Source organism: Macaca mulatta, chromosome 10 (assembly GCF_049350105.2).
Source record: "Macaca mulatta isolate MMU2019108-1 chromosome 10, T2T-MMU8v2.0, whole genome shotgun sequence".
In the NCBI taxonomy this organism is placed as follows: Eukaryota; Metazoa; Chordata; class Mammalia; order Primates; family Cercopithecidae; genus Macaca; species Macaca mulatta.
This window is the reverse complement of record NC_133415.1, coordinates 26,308,940-26,330,255: the sequence shown is the minus strand read 5'-3', so window position 1 is coordinate 26,330,255 and position 21,316 is coordinate 26,308,940. Positions and strand designations below refer to the sequence as shown.

The 21,316-nt window shown below is 47.0% G+C and overlaps 1 protein-coding gene across 4 annotated transcripts in view; it reads right to left on the bottom strand.

The window, feature by feature from the left end:
- SGSM1 (small G protein signaling modulator 1) overlaps positions 1-21,316 on the bottom strand; it is a 119,728-nt gene that overhangs the window by 31,045 nt on the left and 67,367 nt on the right. For all 4 annotated transcript variants that reach the window (XM_015149942.3, XM_015149944.3, XM_015149941.3 and 1 more), the window contains 6 exons: positions 19,496-19,634; positions 16,374-16,438; positions 12,049-12,194; positions 9,557-9,685; positions 3,378-3,560; positions 1,710-1,778 (listed from right to left, as the gene is read on the bottom strand). In XM_015149942.3, the coding sequence (XP_015005428.2) occupies positions 1,710-1,778; positions 3,378-3,560; positions 9,557-9,685; positions 12,049-12,194; positions 16,374-16,438; positions 19,496-19,634 (731 nt within the window). The remainder of the gene's footprint in view (positions 1-1,709; positions 1,779-3,377; positions 3,561-9,556; positions 9,686-12,048; positions 12,195-16,373; positions 16,439-19,495; positions 19,635-21,316) is intronic.

The following is a 21,316-nucleotide window of genomic DNA, read 5'->3' as shown; positions in this document are numbered from 1 at the left end:
ATTTATTTAAGATGGAGTCTCGCTCTGTTGCCCAGGCTGGATGGAGTGAAGTGGCATGATCTTGGCTCACTGCAACCTCTGCCTCCTGGGTTCAAGTGATTCTCCTGCTCAGCCTCCCAAGTAGCCGGGATTACAGGCAAGTGCCACCATGCCCAGCTAGTTTTTGTATTTTTAGTAGAGTCAGGGTTTCACCATGTTGGCCAGGCTGGTCTCGAACTGCTGATCTCAGGTTATTCACCTGCCTCAGCCTCCCAAAGTGCTGGGATTACAGGTGTGAGCCACCACGCCCAGCCTCATGTAAACATAATTCTTCTCATTAAAAAAATTAGTTTACACACGGAAAGGCAAAACAAAACAAAAACAAAAAAAGAAACAAAAAAAAAACCCTATTACTTTTACACCATGCGGTTGACTACTATGAATCAATTTTTAAAGTTAGATAATACATGAAATACTATGAAAAAAATCTCCAGAATACATTTTAGAGATTTTTTTGTGATTCTTTGTGTCCTTAGGTCATATCAAGGGTACGCAGTTAAAGATCATGTTCCAAAGTCACTTGAAATATTTCTTCCCTGCGTGTTTATGTCACCAACTTGATCTATGGTTAGCTTCATGTTTCAAAAACCTCTTTTTGATTCAATTGATTTAAATTATGTAAAATATTTACCTAGCTTCAGAGCCAGAACCAGAGGGTTTTTTTAACTCCAAAATCAGAATTAAGAAACAAGGCATATTCAAGGAAATGTAGCTTCTGTCTCTGCCCCTCCTCTCTTGGTAACCATTCTGATTCGTTTCTGGTTTCTCCTTACACTGTTCTCCAAAATGGAGGCAAATACATACAGACATTAATATTGCCTCTTCTTACATAAAAGGTGACAACACACTATGCATGTTTTAGCACTTGGCTTTGTGTGTACATGTGTGTGAGACAGGATCTCACTCTGTCGCGCAGGCTGGGGTGCAGTGGCGTGATCATGGCTCACTGCAGCCTCAACCTCCTAGGCCCTGGTGATTCTCCCAGCTTAGCCTCCAGAGTAGCTGGGACTACAGGCATGCACCACCATGCCCAACTAATTTTTTTTTGTATTTTTTGTATTTTTTGCAGAGACAGGGTTTGCCATGTTCCCCAGACTGGTCTTGAGCTCCTGGGCTTAAGCTATCTGCCTATCCTGGCCTCCCAAAGTGCTGGGATTGCAAGTGTGAACTACCGTGCCAAGCCAGCATTTTTCTTTAAAAACGGAGTGAGATTGAGTCATCTCTTTTCACTGATTGAAATGGAAAGTTGTTGAACAACATATATGATGGCATTTAAGTACACTTTTTTTAAAACTATCAAACATTGCTATAGATTATCTACATATTTCTGTGTATGTACAGGCATGCAGAAGGTTTTGAAAGGAACACAGCAAACTGATGATAGCGGTGTTATTTCAAAGGAGGGCAGGCAGAGATTAAGGATGATCAAAGCAGACTTTGACTTTCTCTGCAATGTTTTAGTTTTTTGCAGGGGTGATAGATCCATATATTTCTTGCATTACTAAAACAAAAAACAAAAAACAAACAAAAAAACAATGTTTAATGCTAATATAAAAAGCTAAAACAAATGAAGCAAAAAGTGACCTACAGATGACGGACACCCAATCCCCATGACCCCAGGTGGAAGGGAGAGGCGTGGGTGGGAGGGGGCGGGGCCTCCACAAGGTCACCTGTGTGCTGCTGCTGGAGTCGCTGTGCAGGCGGATGTTCTGGTGGCCCGAACTGCAGCTCTGGGAGGACTGAGAGAAGAAAGAGCGGGAGGGAGGGAGGGTGAGGCTGCACCCTTGCCCAGAGTAGGAAGGACTGCTGGGTTGGGAGCCCAGGAAGTCTTGTTTCATCTCTATTCCTAACTTGCACAAGTCCTCCCTCAGAGCATCAGTTTCCTAGCTGTGAAATGAAAGGAGGGGACCACTCCCTGCTTCCTGGAGCCTCTTCAGAGACCACTTTGACCTCTAGGTTCCCACCTCTCACCTCTGCAACTACAGCACCCCGCCTTTAACTGCTCTGTAACTGAGACTTCTTGCTAATATTTCAGTTCAACGCACAGAGTAACTGGTTCTATTAATGGTTCCACATTTTTTTTTAACCTGATCCCTGTATACATGCTTCTGCCCTATAAACTCATAGTCCTTGCCTACTCTAACACTAGACGTGGCCGTGTTGCTTGCTTTTGTCAATGGGATGTTAACACACTTGATTCAGGAGAGGCTTAGAACACCCTTGTGCATTTCTGCTTTCTCTCTGCGGCATCTGCTTTCACCGTGAGAGCATGTCCAGGTTCATTTGCTGGGCAGTGGGGCACGTGGAGCACAGCTGAGTCACCCCAGACAAATAAGAGAGCCCAACCAAGATAAACAAATGTTTTAGTTGACCAGCTACGGACAGCCAGTGACGGAATAAGCCTCACCCAGCCCAGTGAAGAACAGACCTTCCCAGCTGACCCACAGAGTTGTGAGCAAAAATAAATGCTGACTGTTGGAAGTCACTGATTTTTGGTGGTTGTTTGTTACATACAGTTATTATGGCAATTGATGACTGATACAATCACTGGTGAAGGGAATTAACTTTTTTTTTGAGAGGGAGTTTCACTCTTGTTGCCCAGGCTGGAGTGCAGTGACGCAATCTCGGCTCACTGCAACCTCCGCCTCCCGGGTTTAAGTGATTCTCCTGCCTTGGCCTCCCAAGTAGCTGGGATTACAGACGGCTGGCTAATTTTTTTGTATTTTTAGCAGAGATGGGGTTTCACCATGTTGACCAAGGCTGGTCTCGAACTCCTGACCTCAGGTGATCCACCTGCCTTGGCCTCCCAAAGTACTGGGATTACAGGAGTGAGCCACCACCCCTAGCCAAGAATTAACTTTTTTTCTGAGCTCCTACTTTGGGCTATTAAACTGGAGGTTCTGGCAGTCTGTCTGTGTCACTGGAACATTCCTGATATCCCAGGATATTCCTGATAGTACCTGTACATAGTAGATACTCAATAAGCATTTGTTGAATCAATGAAAGTCAGGCAGTGTACCAGGCACTTTATATACATCATCTTGTTTGGACTCTACACAAACCTCCTCTACACCTGATTATTCCCATTTTACAGATGCAGAAAACTGAGGCCCAGAAGAAAAGTTACTGGTAGGAAACCCCAGAACTACAAAATGGTGGGACTAGAGTTTGAACTCAGGTTTGATTCCAAAGTCACCCCACACTCTTAAAGAAAAAGCCAGGGGTGAGACTGTCACCAGGCCCCAGATACCCAGCCTTCACCACTTTTAGAACAGCCCAGTGAAGCAGACCCTGACCGTCCCCAGTGCCCATGCTCCCCGAGGCCAGCCGCCCATCACCTCGTTGCTGATGGTTGAGTCCCTGTGCAACATCCGGTGCAGGTGGCTGTCCAGGCTGGCCCCAGATGAGCATTTGGCCAGGGCGGCCGCATGGGACTCCCGCTCCCTCTGCCGCACGATCGCCTCGCAGCCCAGCCACTCGGCCATGGTCTGTGCGTAGCAGGCATGAATCTGCTCGTCCACCTGCCAGGGCAGATGCAATGTCACCTGAGGTGTCAACAAAGGGGCCCATGGGGAGGGCCAGAGCAACCTGGAAGAGAGTGACTCTGACCCATCCAACATTCACGCAGTCAACATCCAGCACATATTAACTGAGCACCTACTATGCTACTCCTAGCACTGGTTAGGCTCTGAAGACACAGAGGGAGCAAGGCTACTTCTTTCTTTATTTCCCTCCTTCCTTTATTCATTCATGCACACATATATACATTTCAACTACTGAGTCCCTTCTATGTGCTAGACAGTACACAGGCCCTGGGGATATAAAAGTGAGAAGACTGTTGCCTTTTTTCTTTCTTTTTTTTTTTGAGAAAGAGTATTGCTCTGTCACCAGGCTGGAGCGCAGTGGCGCGATCTCGACTCACTGCAGCCTCCCAGATTCAAGGGATTTTCCTGCCTCAGCCTCCCACGTAGCTGGGACTACAGGCATGTGCCACCACGCCCAGCTAACTTTTGTATTTTTTTTTTTTTAGTAGAGACGAGGTTTCACCATGTTGGCCAGGATGGTCTTGACCTCTTGACCTTGTGATTCGCCCCCTCAGCCTCCCAAAGTGCTGGGATTACAGATGTGAGCCACCGCGCCTGGCCAAAAGTGAGAAGACTGTTTCATTCTTTTTTACTACCTTCCCTCTCTCTTTCCTCATTCATTCATCCATTCATTCACTCATTCATTTAATTTGATAAGTACCTATTACATGCCAGGCACCACTAGCCATATGGAATACAAGATGAGCAAGATGCTAACCTTCCTCCACCCATCCACTCAATCAACGCATGACCTGAGGGCCTCCCATGTGCCCCACATGGGCTACAGGTGCTGAGGATACAATACGAATAAAACCAACCCTCTTCCTTTCCTTACAGCAATGGCCTTACAGAAGGGCCACAGATTCCCAGCTTTTTCCTTGTGGGATTCAATCAAGAGGTGGGGAGCTTCCACTGTCCCTGAGTGACACAGCCCAGGTAACAGGCTCTGCGTCTGCCAGACCTCTGGGCACCATGGGGACAGATAGGCTGACTTAGGTTAAGGAGAGGCAGGAGGGGAAAAGAGAGGGTGGGGAGCTCGACCCTCTCCTATGGTTACTCAGGACTTCGGGAGGGGGACTCAGGTCCATCCTGCCCAAGGGCCTCGCCTGAGCCGCTCCCTCCTGCCCACTTCCCTGAGACTCCTCCAAGCCCTCCCTACCCACCTCCCAATTCCCACTGCCATCCTAGGCCAGGGTTACACCACTTTCACCTAGATGCATGGCCCCAGCAGCCTCCATCCAGGTCTCTGTTGCAGCCGGGCCCCTCCGATTCATGCACCACTTAGCAGTCGTGATCCTTGTTTCCTCTCCAGCCTCCTCTCTCACTGCTGCTTCCACCATCCTAGTCCTGGATGTCTCAGCAACTCACGCCCACCATGCCCTTCCTGCCCCTCTCTAAACCCACGCGGACACACGCCACGTCACGCTGGTCTCCCCTCCAGACCTCTGCCTGTGCTGTCTTCTCTTCCCTTCTTCACCCTCTTGGCCTGAAAAGTAATTCCTTCCGATAATATAGGAACAACCAGCTCCTCCAGGAGTCTCCTCTGACCGCCTTCCCACCTGCCCGGCTTAGGTGCTTCCCATGTGCTCCTGCAGTCCTTGGGGCTGCCTCAATCCCACCAGGGACCACCACAACCCCCACAAAACTGGGATGGACCTCACCTAATGCGCTTCTGCGTCCTCCAGCTCTGAGCATGGGGCTCTGCACATCAGAGTTGTCAGTTACTGACTGCCCAGGAAGCCATCAGGCATGGGTGAAGTGTGGAGGGGCCTCACACCAGTACTGAGATGAACAGACATTTCACTGGCATGGGTCCTTATAATACAGAACTACAGAAACTTTCTGCTTTCAACTCTCCTTCAACTTTTCTGATGACTCCAGGGAGAAAGGGCCAGTCTGGTGCTCCTGTGCTTCCCACACTTCTCGATACTTTACAATCTCCCCTCCATCCTTTATTTATTTATTTATTTTAAGATAGGTCTTACTGTGTCACCCAGGCTGAAGTGCAGTGGTGCAATCATAGCTCACTGCAGCCTCCAACTCTTGGGCTCAAGCAATCCTCCCATCTCAGCCTCCTGAGTAGCTAGGACTATAAGCACATGCTACCACGCCCAGCTAGTTTTTAAATTTTTTGTAGAGATGGGGGTCACGCTATTGTGCTCAGGCTGGTCTTGAACTCCTGGCCTCAAGCAATCCTCTTGCCTTGGCCTCCCAAACATAATCTCCCTTTTTAACAAAGAGAGGACAAGCCTTAGGCAGGCTATAACATCTACTTAGAACAGAACTGCACCATTTAGTCTTACTCTATTTTTATAGTTTCCTTCTATTCACGGCCAGTTATACTGGCTTCCTGTTTATGGCAGGGATATAAAGTATCTTTTAAAGTAAGTTGTATAAATCTTAAGTGAGTCAATTTAAAGACAAATTTAAGTAAATAATAGTACAAGTGATACAAGAATATAGAGTGTAAAATACCACCAGATTTTAGGCTGGGTGCGGTTGGCTCACGCCTGTAATCCCAGCACTTTGGGAGTCTGAGGTGGGTGGATCACAAGGTCAGGAGTTCAAGACCAGCCTGGCCAACCTAGGGAAACCCCACCTCTACTAAAAATACAAAAAAAAAAAAAAAAAAAAAAAAAACTAGCCGGGCGTGGTGGCAGGCGCCTATAGTACCAGCTACTTGGGAGGCTGAGGCAGGAGAATCGCTTGAACCCAGGAGACGGAGGTTGCAGTGAGCTGAGATTGCACCACGGCACTCCAACCTGGGCAACAGATCGAGACTCCATCTCAAAAAAAAAAAAAAAATACACAAGCAGATGCAAAACCTGGTGAAATTCTAGTAAGGCCTGCAGTCTAGCTACTTGTATTGTGTCAACGTTAACGCTCTGCTTTTGACAGTATACTTTAGTTACATAAACTGTTACCACTGGGGAAAGCTGGGTGATGGGTATCTGGGACCTCTGTTACTATTTTTGCAGCTTCTTGTGAACTTATAATTACAGATGCTTCTCGACTTATGATGGAGTTATGTCCCAGTAAATGCATCATAAGTTGAAAACATCTTAAGTCAAAAATCCATTTAAGGCCAGGCGCGGTAGCTCATGCCTGTAATTCCAGCATTTTGGGAGGCCGAGGCAGGCAGATAACGAGGTCAGCAGTTCGGGGCCAGCCTGGCCAACATGGTGAAACCCCGTCTCTACTAAAAATACAAAAATTAGCTGGGCGTGGTGGTGGGCACCTGTAATCCCAGCTACTTGGTAGGCTGAGGCAGGACAATCACTTGAACCCGGGAGGCGGAGGTTGCAGTGAACCAAGATTGCGCCACTGCACTCCAGCCTGGGCGACAGAGCAAGACTCCGACAGACAGAGACTCTACCTCAAAAAAAAAAAAAAAACCAAAAAACAGAATATGAAAACATTTAAAATTACACATGTGTTATAATAATCAAGACAGAGTGGTACTGGCAGAAGGATAGATTCACAGATCACCAGAACAGAAGGGATAACCCAGAAACAGACCTACAAGTATGTTCCCAACTGTTTTTTTGTCGTTTTGTTTTTTTGAGACGGGGTCTTGCTCTATTGCCCAGGCTGGAGTGCAGTGGCGTGACTTCGGCTCACTGCAACCTCCACCTCCCAGGTTCAAGCAATTCTCCTGCCTCAGCCTCCTGAGTAGCTGGGACTACAGGCGCCTGCCAACCTGCCCAGCTGATTTTTTTTTTTTTGTATTTTTAGTAGAGACAGGGTTTCGCTATGTTGGTCAGGCTGGTCTTGAATTCCTGACCTCAGGTGATCCACCCGCCTCAGCCTCCCAAAGTGCTGGGATTACAGGCGTGAGCCACCACAGACAGCCCCAACTGTTTTTGAACAGTGCAAGAGCAATTCAATGGAGGAAGGACATCTTTTCAACAAATGATGCTGGAGCAATTGAAGACCCAAAAGCAAAAAATGAACTTTGACCTAAATGACAGACTGTATATATAAAAAAAAAACCCTCAAAAGATTTTATGTCAAATGTAAAATAGAAAATTTTTAGGATAAATCATAAGAGAAGATCTTCAGGACCTAGGGCTAGGCAAAATTTTCTTTTCTTTTTTTTTTTTTTTGAGACGGAGTCTTGCTCTGTCGCCCAGGCTGGGGTGCAGTGGCCGGATCTCAGCTCACTGAAAGCTCCACCTCCCGGGTTTACGCCATTCTCCTGCCTCAGCCTCCTGAGTAGCTGGGACTACAGGCACCCTCCACCTCGCCCGGCTAGTTTTTTGTATTTTTTAGTAGAGATGGGGTTTCACCGTGTTAGCCAGGATGGTCTCGATCTCCTGACCTCGTGATCCACCCGTCTCGGCCTCCCGAAGTGCTGGGATTACAGGCTTGAGCCATCGCGCCCGGCCAGCAAAATTTTCTTAGACTTGACACCAAAAGCATAATTCACAAAAGGAAAAATTGATAAACTGAGTTTCATTAAAAATTTAAAGATTTGTTTTGCAGAAGACCCTGCTTACAAGATGAAAAGTTACAGACTGGGAGGAAATATTTGGCAATCACCTATCTGAACAAAGGACTGTTATCAGAGTATATAAAGGACTCTCCAACTCCACAGGAAAACAAAACCAAACAATCCAATTAGAAGATGGGCAAAAGACATTAGCAGACATTTCACCAGAGAAGATACACAATGGCAAATAAACACATGAAAAGACCTTCAACTTCACTAGCCGTTTGGGAAGTGCAAATTATAACAATGAAATCTCAATTATCCGTGTCAGGTGGCTGAAATAAAAAATAGTGACAAGACAAAACTCTGGTCAAGATGCAAGTGTGGATCATTCCTATTTTGCTGGTGGACACAGAAAACGGTATAGCCACTGCAGAGGTGTGGAAGTTTATTTTCTCCCCTTAGAGACAGGGTCTCCCCATGTTGCCCAGGCTGCACTAGAACTCCTGAGCTCAAGTGAACCTCTTGCTGGGACTACAGGCATGTGCTACAGTGGAAGTTTGTCAGTTTCATATAAACATGAAACTGAACACGCAACTACTATATGACCCAGCAATTACATTCTTACTCATTTATCCCAGAGAAATGACAATTTATGCTCATACAAAAACTGTACACGAATGTTCATTACAGCTTGATCTGTAACAGCCAAAAAACTAGAAACAACTCAGCTGTCTAGCAACAGGTGCTACAGCCTATCATGGAATACTACTCAGCCATCAAAAGGAATTCACTCTCGATACTCTCAACAACTTGGATGAGGTTTTATGCTGAGTGAAAAAAAGTCAATCCCAAAACGTTACACACTGTATCATTCCATTTATATAATATCCTTGAAATGATAAAATTATAGAAATGAAGAATATATTATTAGTGGTTGCCAGGGATTGGGGCCAGGGTGTGGGTACGGGGGAGGTGAGTCTGGCTATAAAAGGACAACGTGGGGTTCCTTATAACATCAAAAATGTTCTGCATGTGGGCTGTGGTGATGGACACAGATCTACACACTTGAGAAAACTGTAGGGAAACACACACACACACACACACACACACAAACAAATGAGCACAAGTAAAACTGGGAAAGTCTGATTAAGATGAGTATATTATACCATGCCAATACTCTGGTTCCGATATTTTACTACCTTACAGTTTTGCAAGATGTTACCATCAGAAAAAAATTGGGTAAAAGACGCACGATATTTCTCTGCATTAATTTCTTACAACTACATGTGAATCTACACTTAGTCCAAAATTTAAAAGCCTAAAAATTGCATATGTGGCTAGTGTTATGTTTCTATTGGACAGCGCTGCCTTCAGGTTCCCATCTTTCCCGTATCTCCCTCCCCTTCCTTCGTCCAGCATGAAACCAGAGCTCCCCAGCCCCACAGTATCTGGCTCCTTTTGTTGCGAAAGACCCCAGTGCCCATGGTGGGTAACCGACCTCTTTCCTTTCCGTTTCCGTCATCCCGAACTGGTAGTGGCCCAGGAGGAAGGGCCACACGGCCTTGCGGATCTCAGGCTGGATGCCCCCATAGTAGATGAGGCGCAGCAGCTCCCGCTCCTCGTAACTCTGTGGTGGGTGGGGAGGAGCAAAGAGTTTGGTCAACAGAAAAACAGGAGGTGGCTTTAGTAGAGACGGAGTTTCATCATGTTGGCCAGATTGGTCTTGAACTCCTGACCTCCAGTGATCTGCCTGCCTCAGCCTCCCAAAGTGCTGGGATTACAGGTGTGAGCCACTGCACCCAGCCACCCTGAGCTATCTTCTTTTTTTGAGACAGAGTCGCTCTGTCACCCAGGCTGGAGTGCAGTGGTGTGATCTTGGCTCACTGCAACCTCCGCCTCCCAGGTTCAAGTGCTTCTTCTGCCTCAGCCTCCCGAGTAGCTGGATTACCAGTACTTGCCACCACATCCAGCTAATTTTTGTTTTTTTAGTAGAGATGGGGTTTCACCATGTTGGCCAGGCTGGTCTCAAACTCCTGACCTCACGTGATCCGCCCTCCTTGGCCTCCCAAAGTGCTGGGATTACAGGTGTAAGCCACCACACCTGGCCACCCTGAGCTATCTTCTCACCAATATTCCTCAACTCCTGTGCACTTATCCTTCTAGAATACTAATTGGCAACGCCCTAACTGTATCATTATGATCTACTTCCATGATCTACCTGGGGGTATGATCTACTTCTATGATCTACTTCCGTGGTCCAGCAGTCCTGCTTCTTCGACCTAGCCCTCAGATATCCTGGCATGAATAAGCAAAGTCATAGGCACTTGGGTATTTGTCGTGGCATCGTATGAAAAAATCAAACCCAGGCAACTCTCCAGCTGCGCATCGATGGGTGAACATGTGTCCCTACACGGGTATGCAACAGAGATGTAAAAGAGTATGGGATACAACTATGGGAACCCACATAAAAAGGTGTTCAGATGGGCGCGGTGGCTCACGCCTATAATCCCAGCACTTTTGGGAAACTGAGGCGGGCAGATCATGAGATTAGGAGTTCCAGACCAGCCTGGCCAATATGGTGAAACCCCATCTCTAAAAATACAAAAATTAGCGGGGCGCAGTGGTACCCAACTACTTAGGAGGCTTAGGCAGAAGAATCGCTTGAACCTGGGAAGTGGAGCTTGCAGTGAGCCGAGATTGCACCACTGCACTCCAGCCTGGGCAACAGAGTGAGACTCTGTCTCAAAAAAAAAAAAAAAAAAAAAAAAAGATGTTCAATGTGTATCGTTAAGTGAAAAAAAAAAAGTTGTAAAACGTATGTAGTATGTAGGATGAGCCCATTTTTATAAAAAGAGAAAGGGCAGGCTATCATGAATTAATATTTTAATTAATTTTCAGCCCATTTTTGCCGTGTGCTTATTTGAAAATATTATCTTGCAATTATTAGTCTTGACTCAGCTCTAGGAAAATTTCTTGGCTGGGCGCAGTGGCTCACACCTGTAATCCCAGCACTTGGGGAGGCTGAGGTGGGCAGACCACCTGAGGTCGGGAGTTTGAGACCAGCCTGACCAACATGGAGAAACCCCGTCTCTACTTAAAATACCGGGCATGATGGCGCATGCCTGTAATCCCAGCTACTTGGGAGGCTGAGGCAGGAGAATTGCTTGAACCCAGGAGGCAGAGGTTGCGGTGAGCCAAGATTGTGCCATTGCACTCCAGCTTGGGCAACAAGAGCAAAACTCCATTTCAAAAAAAAAAATTATCGAAAGCAAATTAATCCAAAGTGAACAATTCTAGCTGCTACATCATACACTAATATCTTTTGTGTACACTAGGATGACTTTAACAGGTATGTGATGCATTGTGGGGCTGAGTTTGTCTGTTTTCTTTCTAAAATTTCATTTTCAAGCAAAGGTTTTGCAGCTACAATTAGTAAAGCTGCGGGGCCAGCAGGTCCTAACTGCACATGCGTGGTGGGAAGGCTGCCCTGAAGGGCCCCGGGGCCTGTTCCCTCTCACCTATTCACATTCCAATATTAAAAGCCTATTTCACTTTAGTCTTAGGTGTACTCAACCATAATGGCAAGCTCATTTTTGTACTTTTAGTAGAGATGGGGTTTTACCATGTTGGCCAGGCTGGTCTCGAACTCCTGAACTCAAGTGATCCACCTGCCTGGGCCTCCCAAAGTGCTGGGATTACAGGCGTGAGCCACTGTGCCCGGCCCAGCTGATACTTAATAATAAATGCTCATAGACCGATTTGTTCTTTACTACTTCCAGGTGAGCATATGTTTTACCTCCCATTCAATCTCCCTACTCATGGGCGGAAGTGAGCTGTAGGTCTTGGAACTCTCAAGAAGAGAAGGGGAACTCCAATTTGCATATGCAGAATCCAAGCACATCAGCTCGAGTCCTGGGCTTATTTCTCAGATAATAAGATGACCCCCCTGGAGCCTCTGCACACTGCAGACCAAGCCCGGCTAAGCCTTACTGTGCTGTCCTGAAGGTACTGCTCCCAGATCCCGGCTGTCAGCCCCTGTCCAGCATCGCAGGGCAAGTCCGGAGACACGATCATGTGATTGACCAGGGCTGACAGGTGGGTCCTCACGGTGGACAGGTGTCTGCAGTAGGCCAGCCCTGTTGAGGGAGGGAGGGCAAGTGTCATCATCCACCACCTGAAGCCCCTCACCTTGTCTCATGGGGCCTCCCAAGTGCTGTCCCATGCCCCATTTTTTAAAATTTTTGTTTCGAGACAGGGTCTTGCTCTATTATTTATTATTATCATGGCTCACTGCAGCCTCAACCTCCCAGGCTGATGCGATCCTCTCACCACAGCCCCCTGAGTAGCTGGGACTGGAGGCACGAGCCAGCATGTCTGGCTAATTTTTTATTTTTTGTAGAGCCGGGGTTTCACCATCTTGCCCAGGCTGGCCTTGAACTCCTGGACTCAAGTGATCCTCCTGCTTCAGCCTCCCGAAGTGCTGGGATTACAAGCACAAACCACTGCACCTGGCCCACTCCTGTTCTTACTAAACGCCATGACTCAGTGAATTCTCGTCAACTTCCCCTTTTCCAGACAAGGAAGATGGAGCTTGATGCACTTGCTGGCTGGACTGCTAAATAGCTCTATAACCACAGGGAAGTCTTATCACCTTCCTCAGCCTCAGTCAGGGTGACGGCACCCTTCTCTGCTCTAAGCCAAAGCATTTAACTCATAGGCTAGAGGCAGAGAAGGGGCAGAAAGGAAGGTGGCCAGTGACTCTGTGGGCTTGCTGTGCCTCTGTCTGCCTCTAATCCATACAGCAAGAAAGAGAATGTGAAATGTGGACAACTCCTGTTCAAATTGCAGCTGAATGAGTATTTATCCAAAAGAAAGGAAATCAAAGAGATATCTGCACCCTCATGTTTACCACAGCACCCTTCACAATAGCCGAGATACAGAATGAACCTAAGTGTCCATCAATGAATGAATGGATAAAGAAACCGTGGTATACAAATGCAATGGAATATTCAGCCATAAAAAGAATGAAATCCTGTCATGTGCAGCAACGTGGATGGAACTGGAGGTTATGTTAAGCAAAAAATGTGAGGCACAGAAAGACAAATATCATATGTTCTTTCTTACAATGGAATCTAAAAAAGTAGTTTTCATGGAGGTAGAGAGTGGACTGGTGGTTACCAGGGGCTGGGAATGGAAGGAGGTAGGAGGAGGATGCAGAGACGTTGGTTAATGGTACAAAAATACAGTTAGATGGAACACATTCTTGTATTGGATGGTATAGTAGGGAAATTATAGTTAATAATTTATTGTATATTTCAAAATAACTATAAAAGAAGAACCATAATGTTCCCCAAATGAAGATAAATGTTTGAAGTGATGAATTTCACAATGACCTGGACTTGATCAATACACAATGGATACATCTATCAAAATATCCTATGTACCCCTAAAATATGTACAACCACAATATATGTATCAAAAAATAAATTAAAAACAGGGCAGTCCAGTGGCTCAAGCCTGTAGTCCCTGCACTTTGGGAAGCCTAGGTGGGCAGATTTGTTGAGCCCAGCAGTTCAAGACCAGCCTAGGCAACAAGGTGAGACCATATCTCTACAAAAAAAATACAAAAAATTAGCCAGACATGATGCCACGTGCCTGTAGTTCCAGCAACTCACGCCTGTAGTTCCAGCTACTTGGGAGGCTGAGGTGAGAGGATCGCTTGAGCCAGGGAGGTAGAGGCTGCAGTGAACCGTAATTGTGCCACTGCACTCTAGCTGGGATGACAAGGCGAGAACCTGTCTCAAAAAAACATAAAATAAAAATAGAAATTTTGAATTTTAAAAAAAGAAAACAAAAATTGCAGCCGAATTAAAAAGACCCCCCTAAGTCAGTAACCAGGGAGATGCTGAAGGGGCACCAAGTTTGCTTTCAAAGATGGCCCTGCCTTCTTAAAGCATGCCTACCAACGTGCCACCCCTTATCTGGCCCACACTGGCACCTGGAGGATGTTAGGTAAAGTGCCTGAGCAAATGCCAGCCTCTGCTGTTTGCTCTGGCTGTGCCCCTTCCTTCTGGCTCTCCAAGACTATTTCATCCTCAATTCTCAGAGAGAACCCTGGACCTTCTGGAGAATGCAGACTAAACCTTAACAAAAGAGACAATCATAGTGATGATGATGAGGAGGAGGATGATGACAATGATATAATAGCTAACACACAACACACACTGCATGGTAAGGAGCTATTCCCAGAGTTACATAACTTATCTCATCCCATTCTCCCCACAACCCTAGAAATTAGTTACTACTATTATCTCCATTTTTTTTTCTTTTTGAGACGGAGTCTCGCTCTCTCACCCAGGCTGGAGTGCAATGGTGTGATCTTGGCTCACTGCAACCTCCGCCTCCTGGGTTGAAGCGATTCTCCTGCCTCAGCCTCCCGAGTAGCAGAGACTGCAGGCGTGCGCCACCACACCCGGCTAATTTTTTTTGTATGTTTAGTAGAGATGGGGTTTCACCATGTTAGCCCAGCTGATCTCGAAATCTTGACCTCAGGTGATCCGCCCGCCTCGGCCTTCGGAAGTGCTAGGATTACAGGCATGAGCCACCATGCCTGACCATTATCTCCATATTATAGATGGAGTAAACTGAGGTACAAACTGGTTATGTCACTTGCCCAAGTCACATCGCTGGGATCTGAAACCAGGCCACCTCGCTCCAGAACTCGGGTTCTCGGTCACCGTCACGGATGAGCCACATCGACCAACAACATTGTTCCAGACCCATCTCAACCCCCCACCCCTTCCTGCAGGAAGAGCTTCCATTTGGGTCTAGTAAATACTTGCCCAAAGCCTGCTTCGTGCCAGGTCCTGCATTAGGCACTGCAGATGGGTGGTAACAGAACAGATAAAACCCCTGCCCTAGTGGAGTCACACTCTCCCCACCTCTCCAGGCACTCAGGGTGTGAGCGCCACTGCTGTTTCACAGGCCCATGCAGGTTGTATTAAGATATTTCTAGAATCCCTGAATATACACACACGTTTTATCTTCCCCATATAGGCTGTGAGGCTGGGGAAATAAAACCGAAAAATCAAGACAGCGGGGACGGGCATGACGGCGCATGCCTGTAATCCCAGCACTTTGTGAGGCTGAGGTGGGTGGATCACCTGAGGTCAGGAGTTTTGAGACCAGCCTGGCCAACATGGTGAAACCCCGTCTCTACTAAAACAGAAAAATTAGCTGGGTGTGGTGGCAGGTGCCTGTAATCCCAGCTACTCGGGAGGCTAAGGCAGGAGAACGGCATGAACCTGGGAGGTGGACCTTGCAGTGAGCTGAGATCACGCCACTGCATTCCAGCCTAGGCGACAGAGTGAGACTCTCCCTCAAAAAAAAAAAAAAAAAAAAAAAAAAAAAGGCTAGGCATGGTGGCTCATGCCTATAATCCCAGCACTTCGGGAGGACGAGGCGAGTGGATCACAAGGTCAGGAGATCAAGACCATTCTGGCTAACACAGTGAAACCCCGTCTCTACTAAAAATACATAAAATTAGCCGGGTGTGGTGGCGGGCACCTGTAATCCCAGCTACTCGGGAGGCTGAGGTGGGAGAATAGCGTGAACCCGGGAGGCGGAGGCTGCAGTGAGCGGAGATCACACCACTGCACTCCAGCCTGGGTGACAGAGCAAGACTCTGTCTCAAAAAAAAAAAAGAAAAGATAAGACAGCAGAGAGGAAAACACAAAGCTTTTGGAGTCAGACAGGCCAGGATCTGAGTCCCAGCTCTGCTGCTTGTTAGCTGTGTGACCTTAGACAAGTCATTTTGCCTCTCTGTGCCTTAGTGTCTTCATCTGTTAAATGGAAATAATCAGAACACAAGTATTATGAATTTAATATTTAAGTTTTGGGGGAGGGATAAGGTCACCTTACTCATGCTGCAGCTTCTGCTCATGAGAGAAGGAAACTGACATTCATTGAGCATCTACAGCATGCAATACCAGGCGCTAGGGGCTTTCTACGTGGTCCTCATTCAATCCTGAAAACAAGTCCTCTGCTGCAGCACCTGGGGATGCAGTGGTGATTAAACCAAATCTCTGCCCCCAGGGGACCCCACTGTCAGGACCCAGGGATAAAATTTCTCCCGTCAGTAGACAAGGAAACTGAGGCTCACAGAGGTTCATGTAATGTCACTAAAACCACACATTTAGGGAATAGAGAAGGAGAGGTCCAAATTCCAGAGCCAGTATCTCTTGATGTTGCTGGCATACAGCAGGCACCAATAGCTGCTCCACGGAGACACACTGGCAATGAAGCCCTATACGTACATCCATAGAAGGCTCTGGAGAGGATCTGGTACTTCATATTGTCACAGAGAAGTTTCAGGGGAGCCCTGCAGGTGGAAAAAGAGGGAGATGCTTAGAATAGATCCAAACACAGCCCAGATTTTCTGGAGAGGGTAACCATGTGTTATCTCTAGAGGGCAGATTAAAATCAACCAATCAGGGGGACTGTAGGGAGGGCACCTATTATCTCTACTTGTACAGCATTATCGCCTCTTCTGCTACCAGCCCCAATATTCCCCTGAGAAATCACGCTCTCCACAACTCTCTGTCTGTGTGGTTTGCATGGGGATGACTCTGCCCACTACAGGACTCAGGTTGGAGTCATAGTGATTGGGGCAGAGATGGTCATGTGACCCAACCTGAGCCAGTGAGAATTAGCCCTGGGACTTTTGTTGGAATTACTAGGTAACAGACACTTCTCTGCTTGGGTTTCTAAGCCAGTGGGATATCAGGCAGTGGCTGCTGGGAGCCATCTTTGCCACTGCATAGGAAGCGCCTGTCTGAGGATGGAACCATCATAGAGGCAAGCAGAGCCAAGAGCTGAAGAAACAGAGATTCCTATTTCGATCATCTGTATCCAGCCATGCTTGAAGCCACTGTGTCTCTGAACTTCTCAGTTATGCCAACACATTTCCTTTTTTACTTGAACCAGTTTGAAGTGGGTTTCTATCCCTTGCAGAAAGCGTTCTGATTTCTAAAGTGATCCAGTTGAATCAAGCTGAACCAAATTGGGATTCGGAATCTGGCTGATTGCTAAGTAGGTGACATCTCAAAGCTTCCCTTTGTGTGAGAATTTTTGGGAATTTTTTGGCTAAAAGAGGTGAGAGGAGTCAGATTCTAGCATTGTTGGAGAAATCCAGGACACTGAAGGGAGTGTTGTACACTCTCATAGAGGATAGAATGGAAGAATATCTGCATATTTGTTCTCAGGACATCCCAGGAGAGATCCAGAAAAACAGGTAGAGTGGGGCAGGGCAGGAGGAGCATAGCTGAAGTCCTCCACTTAGGCATAAGGAGGCAGGTAGGAACATTAAGCAGGAAAGAGTCCCCCTTTGTGCCCTCAGGTTGGTGAGGCTCAGACTTGCTCAGGTTACGTGAGAATAGGATCGCATCAACAGCTTTCCCACTGTAGACTTCGCTTTCTGCAAGGTAGTGAGTTCTCCATCACTCAAGGTGTGTAAGCAGATGCTACAACAGGAGAGGGGGCAATGGGTTACAGCAGCCTTTCTCACTGGTCCATGGACCATCAGCCCAAGAGTTACTTGGAGTTTCTCCAACATGTGGATTCCTGGGTCCTGCACATACCTACTCAGTCAGGACCTCTAGGAAGTAGTCCAGGAACTGGTATGTCTTGCCACCTAGCCCAGGTGATTCTGATGCACAACAAGAGAATCTTCAGGCCGGGTGCAGTAGCTCATGCCTGTAATCCCAGCACTTTGGGAGGCCGAGGCAGGCAGATCACTTGAGGTCAGAAGTTCGAGACCAGGCCGGGCGCGGTGGCTCACGCCTGTAATCCCAGCACTTTGGGAGGCCGAGACCGGCAGATCACGAGGTCAGGAGATCGAGACCATCCTGGCTAACACGGTGAAACCCCGTCTCTACTAAAAAATACAAAAAAAAAAAAAAAAAAAACTAGCTGGGCGAGGTGGCGGGCGCCTATAGTCCCAGCTACTCGGGAGGCTGAGGCAGGAGAATGGCGTGAACCCGGGAGGCGGAGCTTGCAGTGAGCTGAGATCCGGCCACTGCACTCCAGCCTGGGCAACAGAGCGAGACTCCGCCTCAAAAAAAAAAAAAAAAAAAAAAAAGAAGTTCGAGACCAGCCTGGACAACATAGTGAAACCCCATCTCCACTAAAAACACAAAAATTAGCCAGGAATGGTGGTGCGTGCCTGTAGTCCCAGCTACTCGGGAGGCTCAGTCAGGAGAATTGCTTAAACATGGGAGGTGAAGGTTGCAGTGAGCTGAGATCACCCCATTGCACTCCAGCCTGGGCAAGAGAGACTCCGTCTCAAAAAAAAAAAAAAAAAAAGAATCTCCAGTAATATTAGCACTTCTCAAACTTTAAAGTATACACATGGTCTTGAAACCGTGTTAAATACAGGTTCTGATTCAGGAAGTTTGGGATGAGAGACTCAGAATTTGCCCAGGTGCTGATGTTGGTTCACGGACCACACCCTGAGGAACCAGGGGGTTGGATGACTTCAAAAATTTGATGCCGACTCCCACCCCTTACATCCTATGGCTGATGACTGGACCATCCACTGGGACAGAAGCCCCACAAGGACAAAAGGGTTCCATTCTCTCAGGCCAGGCCAGGTCGGACCAGGTAAAAACAAAACCAGTCTCATGAACTGGCTGAATAGTTTCAAAGAGACGAAAGATCTATGGGCAAACAGGAGATGAGCTTGAGATTTAACTTTATACAACAAAACAGGAAGTATCATTTACTGAACAGTACCATGTGCAGGTGCCACATTCTGGCCACTTTAAACCATTACCTGAGCTGGTCCTTACCACAGCCATATAAAGTAAGAACTGGAATTCCCACTGTGTGGAGGCGCAAACTGAGATGTGGTTGTCATTAAATTAGAGTTCTGGGATTATTCTGCCTTCTAAGTGTATGGTAGGACTGCACTTGCTGTCCCCTTGTGGATGGGGCCAATGGGCTGTGAGTGGATATGACATGTGCTGCTTTTGGGCAGAGCCTTTTTATTGTGGGTTCCAACCTCTGCAGTTACCTTTCCCTGTCACTGTGACTGGCAACATTCAAGATGGTAGCTGCTCCATTGCCCAGGCCCTTTAGTGTGGAAAAAATAGCACCAGATGACCCATGATAGAAACACAGCATGCACGAGAAATAAACTTTTGTTATAAAAAAGCCACTGAGATTTTAGGACTGTTTGTTACTGCACCATAACCTTGTTTATCCTGACTAATACATGTGACCCTCTAACAGCTAGGATTTCATGGCCAGGATTTAACCTATATCTGCCTGAGTCCACAGGTTATTTCATTCTGAATTCAGTGCAGGGTAAGATATGGGCATCTACAGATTTCTGGTACATCCTTCAGCTCCCTCCATGTGCAGCTCAGGCTCCTCATACCTCTCGTGGTTGCAGCCATTGGTTGAGCCACCATCAGCCGAGCCACTCTGTGAACAGGAGGAACAGGAGGACTTCCGGGGACTGGGCTGCCATAGGGATGGGAGGTTGCTCACGGAGACATCCATCAGATCCTGGGGCACTGTGGTGGATAGAAGGAGGGGCAGAAGAATCACCCTGGTTAAGCCTATGTGGGTCACAGAAATCTCACCCCAGAGCAAGCAGTTCACCCGCCCCAGCCAGCACAGAGATAGGAAAAGACCCTGAAGGTGACAGTAGGAAACAGCAGCCCCGAACATCCTTGAGTCTACCTGATCCAATGAAAGCCACCACCAAAATCTGGTGGCCCTGAGAGATGGGCAGAGCTGATGACAGCCAAAGAGAGAAGAAGAGGACACAGAGAGCCAAGAGCCAAGGAAAGAGGCCCAATCCCAGAGCAGGAAGCCAAACCTCACCATGTTGTCACTTAGTCATACTAACAGGATGCTGCAGGAGGGAAGGGGAGGCTGCTGGATGATTCTGGAGAAGAGACAGGCCTCACGGGTGAGATGGAAGGGAGCCTGACTTAACAGATGAGGCAGGGCACCCAAGTGCCAGAGACCCAGTGAAGCCCCTGCTGATGAAGAGGGCACCTGCGCTGTCCATGGTTCTGAGGCTAAAGCTGCTCCACCAAGTGGGTCTCAAACATATTAGCGACTCCCTAAAATCATGTGGGAGGCTTGTTAAAAAGCAATATGACTGCCTCACACTCTGGCCTACTCAACTAAATCCTGGAGACAGAGCTCTCAAATCTGTATTTCTAAAGCAATTTCGATACAGCAAGTACATTCAACAGACTCTGATTTCCCAACTTGTGGACACTGGTGATTCCTGACCAGCCATTCTTAGGATACAGCACTCATAGCTTCCTTTATTTTTCTTTCTCAGCTTCGTAAAAACTGCAGTGTCTACAAAGCCACATAACAAACATACTGGGGACACATGCATTACAAATTCTATAGTCAATTTCCTGGTCTCTTGGTAGTCCTAGACAGGCGCAAAAGCTTTATTTTCTTTAAAACAGGGACCCATAAACTTTTCCTGCAAAGGGACAGCTAGTAAATATTTTAGCGTTTGCAAGCCATTTGGTCTCTGTCATAAGCACTTGACTCTGTTGTTGTAGTACAAAAGTAGCCATAAACAAAATGTTAAAAAGGAAGCATGCGCACATTCTAATAAAATAAATAAAACTTTATTTATAAATAGTGAAATGTGAATGTCATATCATTTTCATGTCATAAAATATTACTCTCCTTTTGGCTTTTTTGGATCATTTAAAAATTGAAAAACCATTCTTAGCTCATAGGCTGGTATAGAATGGGGCTGAATTTAGCTCACGAGTCTTAGTTTTCTTTTTCTTTTCTTTTTCTTTTTTTTTTTTTTTTTTTTTTTGAGATGAAGTCTCGCTCTGTCATCCAGGCTAGAGTGCGGTGGCCAGGTCTCAGCTCACTGCAAGCTCCGCCTCCTGGGTTTACGCCATTCTCCTGCCTCAGCCTCCAGAGTAGCTGGGACTACAGGCGCCGCCACCTCGCCTGGCTAGTTTTTTTTTTTTTTTTTTTTGTATTTTTTAGTAGAGACGGGGTTTCACCGGGTTAGCCAGGATGGTCTCCATCTCCTGACCTCGTGATCCGCCCGTCTCGGCCTCCCAAAGTGCTGGGATTACAGGCTTGAGCCACCGCGCCAGGCTGAGTCTTAGTTTTGTAATCCCTGTTGTAGGAAGTGAAGAGAGTGGCACACCCATATGTCATGGTCCCCACAGGACAGCTGGTAATACCCTGACTCTTC